The sequence below is a fragment of the Mustela nivalis genome, assembly GCF_964662115.1.
Source record: "Mustela nivalis genome assembly, contig: HAP1_SCAFFOLD_737, whole genome shotgun sequence".
Taxonomy (NCBI): Eukaryota; Metazoa; Chordata; class Mammalia; order Carnivora; family Mustelidae; genus Mustela; species Mustela nivalis.
This window is the reverse complement of record NW_028135926.1, coordinates 372,738-382,785: the sequence shown is the minus strand read 5'-3', so window position 1 is coordinate 382,785 and position 10,048 is coordinate 372,738. Positions and strand designations below refer to the sequence as shown.

The window sequence follows — 10,048 nt, the reverse complement described above, 5'->3', positions numbered from 1 at the left end:
GCTTTTGGGGGAGAAGATGTGAAAATGTAAGCTATTCTTAAATAATCTAGCAGGTGACTTAGGATCAGACAGGCTGAAACAGATAGCAGGAACAGGTGGAACCTGGGAGAGGGAGTGATTGTTCTGGGTTGGATTAGTTTGGAACGATTTTCTACAAGAGAAGCAGTTTGAGCTAGACCTTCCAGAGGAGGAGAATTTGATCACTTCCCTTAGCTCAATAACATCCTAGACATCGTCACATTAAATAAGTCTGATCTTCCACACCCAAAGCCCTAGTGACCACCTTTAGTTGACCCTGGGTGTCAGTTAACATTTTTTCCTCCAGAGTCCAGTATTTCCTCTACACTAGTAGTTAGATCTAGAAGCTTGGCTGGGCTTGATTTTCTCTTTCCCTTCCCTTCTCTTCCCTTCCCTTTCCTATCCTTCCCCCCTTCCTTCTTTCCTCCCTTTTTATTCCTTCCTTCCCTCATCTCTCTCTCTCTTTCTCTCTTTCCTCCCTCCCTCCCTCCCTCCCTCCCTGCCTCTCTTCCGTCCTTGCTCTCTCTGTCTCTTTCAGGAATACTTACTTCACAGGTGGTGCCCTTGTTTCCACCAAGAACATGTGCGACAAAGTCTTACCACCTAAGTTTTCTTCTCTAATTAAAAATTTGCCAGCATCTCATTTTGATTATTTACTTACTTATTTATATTTATTTTATTTTAATATTTATTCAACTTGTCTTGGTGTTGGTTTGTTTTGGTTTGTCTGTTTTTTGGTTTTGTTTTGTTTTGTTTCATGTTTTGAATGCCTGCTCTGCTCCAGACAGATTGCCAAAGCAAATGCTTATTAATCTCAGCAGTCTTCGTGGTGAAATTACTTACTCCTGTAGGTATATGTGAAATAAGAATAAGATCAAGCCACCTAGACACCAGTGTTGGTAGAGTATCTCATCCAAAAGAAACCCAAATCCTGCTTTAAAACCAAACAAAACATTGAAAACTAATATAGCTCCTTACTGAAGATCTCTTGAGAAGGTAGAATAGGGTGAATTATACTAAACAACATCCATCAAGACTACCTCAATAAAGCTTCTTTGTATACTGTTTCTCCCGCATTTTTTGTCACTTTCCCTATTTCCTGCTCATCTGCAGTTTGCCCTCACATACCAGGCTATCCTCCCCCACTCTTTTCTCTTATCATGTCTCCTTTTTTTTCTTTTACCAATTTTCATGGAGAGGTAATAACAGTAACTAACACTTACTAAGGGATTATCAGGAGACGGAAAGTGTAGCAAATGCATCACCTGTGTTATGAGGAAAATACTGTTCCTTTCCTCAGTTTAAAGATGAAGAAAGTGGAATACAATGCAGTTAAGTATCTTGCCCAATATCACAGAGAGTTAAAGCCTAGATCCACGATGTAAAGCCAGACAGTCTGACTCGAGAGTCTGTATTCTTTTTTTAAGAATTATTTTTATTAACATATAATGTATTAGTTGCCTCAGGGGTACAGGTCTGTGAATCATCAGGCTTACACACTTCACAGCACTCACCATAGCACATACCCTCTCCAATGTCCATAACCCAACCACCCTCTCCCTACCTCCCCACCCCCAGCAACCCTTAGTATGTTTTGTGAGATTAAGAGTCTCTTATGGTTTGTTTCCCTCCCGTCCCCACCACTTTTTTTTTTCATTTTTTCCTTCCCTAATCCCACGACCCCTGCCCTGCCTCTCAAATTTCTCATATCAGAGAGATCATATGAGAATTGTCTTTCTCTGATTATAGAGTCTGTATTTTTAACAGCTATTCTATACTGATTTATTTTCCAAAATCTATATATAAGTTCCACTTATGATAATATAATAGGTTGGAAATGACTCTGCCTTTAAAAAAAAAAAAAAGAGGAATTAAAATAACAAAGTAGAAATCAAGTTCTGAAAGCACCAGGTAACTGACAAGTTAGTGAGAAGGTACAAGAGGAAACTATAAGAAAGTGTATACCCAGAGAGGTAAGCAGAATAGTAAAATTTGGCAAAGGGCCACTTAAATTTCTTACAGGATATGAAATTCAGAAGTTAAAATCTAGGGCCTAATGAATGGGGAGTCTAATGAGGTACTCTTCCTACATAAAGCCAGTATGTATTATAAAAACAAAGCACATTTGGTCATACCAAAGAGATACTACTAATAAAGTTCTTTCTTTCTTTCTTTCTTTCTTTCTTTCTTTCTTTCTTTCTTTCTTTCTTTCTTTCTTTCTTTCTTCTTTCTTTCTAGTTTTGTCTCATGCCACACTTTAGTAAAATTCATATTATTCCTTGACTACTGTCTCGCTGCTCTTGGCTTTCTTCTTTCTCTTCCTTCTCCTACTCTTTTTAAAAATTCATGCATATTAAGGATTGATCTAATTTTAATTTCTTCTCACTTAAGGCTACTCTTGGAGGGGAGCCTGGGTGGCTCAGTTGTTGAGTTTCAGCTCAGGTCTTGATCTTTTGAGTCCTGGGATCCTGCCCTGAGTTGGACTCTGTGCTCAGCAGGGGGTCTGCTTGAAGATTCTCTGCCTCTGCCCAACCACACCCCCCAACACACTCTCTTTCTAATAAGAATTCTTTAAAAGGAGATGAAAGTAAGAAAAACCTGAAAAAAATAAACAAAAGGCTACAAAATAAAAATACAAAGAATGCTACCTAGTGATTTCCCTGAGCTCTGCAGCTTTGCAGCCCTCTCTGATCAGTGAACTTGAGAGAGGTGAGCTGTTCGTGATGGCCTTCTAGGGGAGGGGCTCTTGCCCTGATCCTCAGGTGGACTTCCCCTGGTGCAACTGCAGCTGGCCCAAGCAGCAGAGACGGGCCCTGGGTTCCAGCAAGTGCCGCTGTTTTACTCCCTGCAGACTTGCAGCACCAATGGCTGAGGTGACTGTCACCGCATCCTGCTCCCTAGCCCAGAGCTGAAAATTCACACCCAGCTCTTCAGTGAGCCCACACAGAAAAAAACATTCCACCGGTCTTATCTCCTCGAATTCTGTCAGAACTCTGGGTTCACCCTGCCACGGATGAGGCATTTTTATCTCAGGCACGTGACTGAGTTCCAATTCCAATTGTTTTGTTTTGTTTTATTTTTAAAGATTTTATTTGTTTGAGTGAGAGAGTGCATGAGAGCAGAGAAGGTCAGAGGGAGAAGCAGACTCCCCATGGAGCTGAAGCCCTATGTGGGATTCGATCCCAGGAATCCGGGATCATGACCTGAGCTGAAGGCAGTTGCTTAACCAGCAGAGCCACCCAGGAGGTGGGAACCACCCACTCCAGGTTCTATGGATTCCAGTGACACAGACCAACACCAGACCTGCGAGGTGTCAGAGGTCTCACCAAGCTCCTGCTTCTTCTGGACCTCTCCCAGGAAAGTGATCACCCAACTATGCTGTGATTCGGAGTACAGGGCTTTACAGAGTAGAAAGCCAGGTTGTAGCTTCATGGTTTTCAGCCATTTTCCCTAACTGATGTCTGGGAACTCTGCAGTCAAATGCTCTACCACTGAGCTATACTCCCTGTCTGGGAACTCTGAAGCATTCGGGCCCCACCTGGTCTTCTGGGGACCCCCGGGATCCTGAGATCATGCTGTCACACCTGGGATATCACCCCACTTCACCCCTTGAACACTTTTAAGCCAGGAATGTCCCAGACAGGGGTAGACACCTAAGTGTTTCAATCATGCACCTGGCTGTCGATGGAAACTTTGCAGTAGGCTCCTTCAGGTAGGTGCCTCCCCTCAGATGTATCCATAGCCCTATCATCCGCATAACTTGTTCCCACCCAAGGGCCAAGGGCCAAGGGCCAAGGGCCAAGGGCCAAGGTCAGTCCCTGACTAAGGGATTTCACTGAAAATTCGAAGCCTAAGTTCTTGAGAAGCTACTACCCAGCCCTTTGTAGGTGGGGCTGTTGTCTTCTGGGTTCCAGAATATGAGCACTGATGAACACATGTGTGCACACAGGAGCGAGTGTGCTGGTGCACACAAACACACACCCCAGGAGGGACTGTGGGGTGGGATCTGATTAGTAGCAGATTCCAAGAAGTTGATAGGAGGGAGGAAATTGGGTGGGAGGTATTTCCTACCTGTGACAGCACTCCTCTAACATCATAGCTATTATCCAACCTATGCCTGTGGACATCTGATAGAAAGACATGCTGGAATCATCCATATTTTGCAGAGAAGGGACCATCCCTGTCAGGCACAATGGCTTATCTAAGATCCAAACCAGGTAAGTATAGAGACTTGTGTCTGAAACCAGGTGTGTTTGCAAGCTGGGGACCTAGCTTCTCCCAGACCTTCCCTGGGGGCCTGTTCCGAGGGGTGTGTTGGGGTCACTGTGTACAGATAAGATGTGGCCTTGCATGCAGAAGGGGGATGAGGAGATGGCAGACCGGAGCACTGTTCATGTAGGGGTCCAACCAGGAGTGGGCCCCAGTAGGGGATCACAGGCAGTGATGTCACTGCCTGGATCACAAAGGCCCACAACTTATAACCCCTGCAACCAGGACCCACACTCTAGTCCGGTATCAGGACTATTGGACAGAAACATCTGACACAGAAAGATGTTTTCATCCTGTCTACGTACATCCCGGGGCTCTGGGTACGAGAACCCCCAGGAAAATGGCTTGTTCCCATGTTGTAGAAGTTGGCTGAAACCACCCCCGCGATGCCTCAGGATGTTTCGAGGGAGACGCCATAAGGTACTTACTACTGAGGAGACTAGGCGATGCCCACCCCTCTGAACAGTCCTAGGAAAGCCCCATCCCTTCCTCTGGAGTTTGAGGGGAGGAGGGATATGTGGGGGTTCCCGCCCATGGGCTGGAGGAGGGTGAGCACAGTGGATACCCTTGTGATCCCTTCTTGTTCACACCAATGTCAGGGTGGGCAGGGTGCACAGGGGATTCCTGAGGTGCCTCTTAGCTGTGCCAGAGCACATCCAAGGCCCTGAAGCTGGGCCACGTTTCTCTCCTTGGGGGAGGGCTCTGCCACCTGGGCTGTGGTGTGTCTGGAATGGAGCGCCCTGGGTCTGAAGACCAGCAAAGGCCTCCAGACAGGGCTCTAAGGTCTCCTGCCTGCCTGCCGGGCACTGTCTTTACAGAACGCTCCAGAGGACATGGTGCAGGAGCTGAATGTTGACATCCGCTGCTCTCCTTCCCCGAAGAACAAGAAGCCGCACACGACCAACAGAGTCTGGCGCTGGCTCAGGGTGAGTGCAGGTGCTGGGGAGACTCGACCCCTGGGATGCCCATGTAGCACCAAGGGCCCCACTTCCTAGAAGCCAACCTGGCCTCCTAGAGTCCTGTACTCCCGTGAATCTGCATCCCATCTCTTCCCCAAACAGGCCCACATGGTCCTGCCCACGCCTTGGACAGAAGCACAGCCATTGTCCACATACTTATAGGAGTATCATTAAAGAGACTTTAGACCAGGTCTCATCCCGTTGATCTAGACTCCTTTTGCCCTGGCCTAGGCATTTTCCTAACTCGTGCTCCCAGGTGTCTCCAGTGGCCCAACAGTCTTTCCTCAGGTTATACAAATCTTGCAAATGATCATTTGCAAGAGTGAGTTGGGAGATTCTGATCCAAAGGGACATGGGGCCCATGGTACTCTGTCTCTTGCTCTGGGCTTTTGTTTTGATGGAACACATCTTTGGGGCCCCTAGGGTGAGGAACAGGGGCCTCACTGCCTTGCCTGGCAGTCCAGAAGGCCAGTAATTTATCACCGGCATCGAGCCCTTTCCAGGGGCAGGACTGGATATAATCCCCTTCTGTGGCTAATGAACAGTGCTGCATCCTACAGCCTCCGCGCCCTCCTATCCTAAGCCCTCTCACCTAAAACGTCTGTGTTCTCATCTCAAGAATGAGATATGTTGGGTGCCGGGGTGGCTCAGGGGGTTCAGCCTCTGCCTGCAGCTCAGGTCATGGTCTCACGATCCTGGGATCGAGGCCCACGTTGGCGGGGGGGGGTCTCTGCTCAGTGGGGAGCCTGCTTCCCCCTCTCTGTCTGGCTGCCTCTCTGCCTACTTGTGACCTCTCTCTCTCTGTCAAAAAAATAAATAAAAAATCTTTCGAAAAAATAAAAACAATGGGGCTATGTCATCAGAAATCACAGGATCCATGCCACTCATGCAGGGACGTGCTACTAATACTCCGCTCACAAAAGGAGCTGAGATACTAGCAAGTTCAGACATCATTTTTTTCAATTCTTTGTATGGATACCAAGAACATTTTCTCTTTTCCTTTAAGGTTTCCTTCTTTCTTTCTTTTTTTTAAATTTTATTTCTTTATTTGACAGACAGAGATCACAAGTAGGCAGAGAGGCAGGCTGAGACAGAGAGGGGAAGTAGGCTCCCCATCGAGCAGAGAGCCCGATGCGGGGCTCGATCCCAGGACCCTGAGATCATGACCTAAGCCAAAGGCAGAGGCTTTAACCCACTGAGCCACCCAGATATCCCTTCCTTAAAGAGTTCTTAATTGATTGATTGATTGATGGATTGAGAGGGAGTCCGGGGGAGAGTGGGGAGAAGCAGAGGGAGAGACAGAATCCTCAAGCAGACACTGCCCTATGGACACAGCCCTACGAGGAGCGCAGCCTCAGGACACGGAGAGCATGACCTGAAGCAAAACCAAGAGTCTTAGGATAAACCCAATGAGACACTGAGTCACCCGATTCTTTTTCGGACTCTGGGCTCTCTTGTCCCACCTCTTGCAGAAGTCCCTGAGATCTGGGGGCTCATTCTGCCCTCCAAGCCCCAACCCTCCTGGTGGCCACAGCACTGACTCATGTCTCCTCTGATTCACCTCAGGGGGAAAATGGCTCAACGAGGAAGAGGAATAAGACCTCGATAGTATGGAACACTCGTGCCAGTTCATTGGGGGCCAGCATAGATTACCTGGTGACTGCCGTCCTAAAACAAGATCTAAACTATGTTCACACGTTTCTGGAAATATACCACAGCTTTGCTACCACCCAGGAGGTGCTGGGCCTCCTCTTTGCAAGGTGAGCACCCTCCCCTGCCCCTAACTGCTCCGTGGGATTTGGCCAATGCCTGGTTGTGAGACTTGGCAGGACCCCAAGCTTCCCCAAGCTTCCCTTGCTCCTAACTGGGGCAGAGGTATTATAGGGACTCAGTGGGGTCTTGTAGGGAAAGAACACTTGGTAGCCTGCGCCAGTGGAAAAGTCTGCTGTTGGGCCTGTGGGCATGCTCTTTGAACATTCCCGTGCCCCTCATGATGAAACCTCTGCCTCATTCCTGACTCTCACTGTGATCTTGAGCTGGGCTCCTCTGCCACTGAAAAGGAGATCTGAGATTCCTTCTGGGGTCTGTGTGTGGGTGAATCCAGAGCAGGCATCCCTGAGGGTGAGCAGGGGCCAGGGCAACTCAGATGTCGGTGATGGGCTGGTTGGGGCCCTTTCATTCAGCAAGCATTCAGGAAGCCCCGGTAGGTGGAGGCGATTGTCTCGGAGCTGAATGGGATCCCGGAACAGAACAGAGAGCACCTCAGGGCTGCAGGCTAGTCGAGGGTCAGGCGGCGAGAGCCAACTTCCGCAGACATCTCATGCAATGCCCCCTGGCCTCCTCTAGATTCGGATGTGTTTCTTCCAGCTACGATGAGGTCGGCGGACCCCAGGAGCAGTGCAACATGTGAGTAAGCTTTGGCTGCTCCAGGAGGGCCTTCCCTCTCCAGCAGGGCAGTGAGGGACTGTGAGTTCGAGGGGCTGCTGGACCTTCACGCACACCTCTGTGATTCCTGCTTTAGAGTAAATGTCTGAGAGCTTCTACTGGAAACTGGGAAGGTGCCCTGGGGAACTGGGGTAGGTGTGTGAGCACTGTGGGAGAGCAGAGGGGCATGGAGGACAGCTTCCACCCCTGAGAGGGTCATGCTCCATCCCTGCCCCCTCCCAGCCCTCTCTCTGCCCCAATTCTGGGACCCAGAATGCAGGATTTAGGAACCATCGCATAGCATTCTGTTGGCACCTGCACGCTGGGTGCTCAGAGGGGGCTCAGGGAGAGTGGTGACCCAGTAGAGCCCAGGGAGCAGCAGCCATCCCACACCCTGTGGGAGGTGAGTGTCAGTGGAAACAGACCCACTCTCATGGCACCTAGTGACTGGGCAGAGGCGGTAACGGTGGAGGTATGGGGAGGGTCCTGGGAAGGCCTGGCTAGAGACAGAGTCCCTTTGTTCCCTCCTCGGTTGGATCTTCACGGAGCAGAGGCGAGTGCAGTGAGGGTAATTAAGAGGCCAGGCACCACCCCTCCCTGGGCACGTGCAGTTGAATTGAAGTGGCTCGTGGGCAAGGAGACATACTGAGGAGTGTGCCAGCTCCCCTAAGAAGTCCAGAAAGGCTCCCCCCACTGATCAAGGACTCCGACTCCCAGAGGCTTTTGGCCAGCCCACCGTCTGGGAGCAGGCCTGTCTCAGGAAGGACTGCCAGGTCGCAGGTGGACAAGGAGTCCGACTGGTCTCGGACAGGAGCTGTAAGCCCAGGAGCCCAGGTTCCCACAGGGTGTCCCTGGGATATTGGTTTGGATGCATACCCTGTCCTCTGACTTCTCTGCCTCCATGTCTGTCCCCAGGGCCGTCTATGCCATCCTGGATATGTGGGTGGAAAGGTATCCAGGGGATTTTGTGCAGCCTCCGGAGTTTCCCAACTTGCATGCTGTACTGGCCTACCTGCAGGTCAATGCACCTGGCTCGGACCTGCAGCGCCGTGCCCAGCTTCTGCTGCCAGAAAGGCAGTGCTCTGAGACCACAGAGCCAGAGGCTGAGGGTGAGGAGGACTAGGGTTGACTGATGTGGGCCTGAGGAGGAGGCAGGGTGGGCCACCCTGAGGAAGCCTCCATAGATTGTAGTTGGGCTGAGAGGAGTGAGTTGTCTCAGATCCCTGTCCCCATGGGCTTCCGCTGGGGACACCTTCCAGGGGCTGGGTCTTGAACGCAGGCCACGCTGAGTGGTGGGGAAAGGGAAAGGCGAGAGGGAAGTCAACCATCTGATGATGCTTTCTCTTCTTGGAGCTACATCACCGGCCCCAGAGCAAGATCAGGATGTGTCTCGGGAAGTTGTTCCAGCAGCCACTCTGGCACCCGCGGCACCTCTGGGGCCTGAGCTGGCCCCCGACATCCCTGCTGCGGCTGCTCACTATGGATTAGGAAGACCAGTGACCCCCCCTGACCCGTTGGGGCCAGGGCAGATGGTCGTCAGGGCCCTCGTTCACTTCTCTGCCACGGAAGAGCCACCAGGCCTTTTGACTTTCCTGGATGACCAGCAGGGTCCTGCCACCGAGCTGCCGCCACCTGCCTCCGTGGAGCAAGCAGGCTCTGTCCCTGAGCTGCCGCCACCTGCCTCCGTGGAGCAAGCGGGCTGGGTCCCTGAGCTGCCGCCACCTGCCTCCGTGGAGCAAGCGGGCTCGGTCCCTGAGCTGCCGCCACCTGCCTCCGTGGAGCAAGCGGGCTGGGTCCCTGAGCTGCCGCCACCTGCCTCCGTGGAGCAAGCGGGCTCGGTCCCTGAGCTGAGGCCACCTGCCTCGGTGGAGCAAGCAGGCTTCGCTCCCAAGGAGCACCTCGTGCTTGCTACAACCAGAAAGCATGTCTTTCCCATCCCCCTCGTTGCTTTTTTTGTATTTCTTCTCTTTTGTGTGTATGTATATAATTACATACTAGATTTAATTAAAGATAGAATTTGAGTTTACATAAAATTTTACTCGCATCCTTTGCAGTGGGATATGGAGGTTTCATTAGGTCCATCCCGAGTGTTGCACAACCATGTCGTTCTACGACGTTTCCGTCACAGAGACACCCGCGCTCCTCATCGCTCACTGCTCTGTCCCTTCCCAGTCCCTGCAACCGCTGCTCTGCTCTCTGTCTCGGCCACTTCACCTCGACTTGGATTTTCCTCTGCTGGAATCCTACAATATGGCCTTCTGTGTGTGTCTGCAGAACATAAGTGTGATTCCCCTCTTTGCAAACTTTGTTATACAAATAACATTTTATTACATAGGAATGTTCCTGAAAGAACAAAGATCACGGGAAGCCCCCAAATG

At 50.4% G+C, this 10,048-nt stretch overlaps 1 protein-coding gene across 1 annotated transcript; it reads left to right on the top strand.

Moving 5' to 3' along the window:
- Window positions 1–3,530: 3,530 nt before the first annotated feature.
- Window positions 3,531–9,691, top strand: LOC309857447 (uncharacterized protein; the record flags this gene model as incomplete). The annotated part of the gene is made up of 8 exons (XM_082750152.1): window positions 3,531–3,730; window positions 4,185–4,235; window positions 4,650–4,707; window positions 5,106–5,213; window positions 6,813–7,006; window positions 7,593–7,652; window positions 8,586–8,779; window positions 9,024–9,691. Exons 1-8 carry the CDS (start codon window positions 3,687–3,689, stop codon window positions 9,689–9,691), a joined length of 1,377 nt encoding a protein of 458 aa, XP_082606278.1. The 5' UTR covers window positions 3,531–3,686.
- Between the last annotated feature and the right edge of the window lie 357 nt (window positions 9,692–10,048).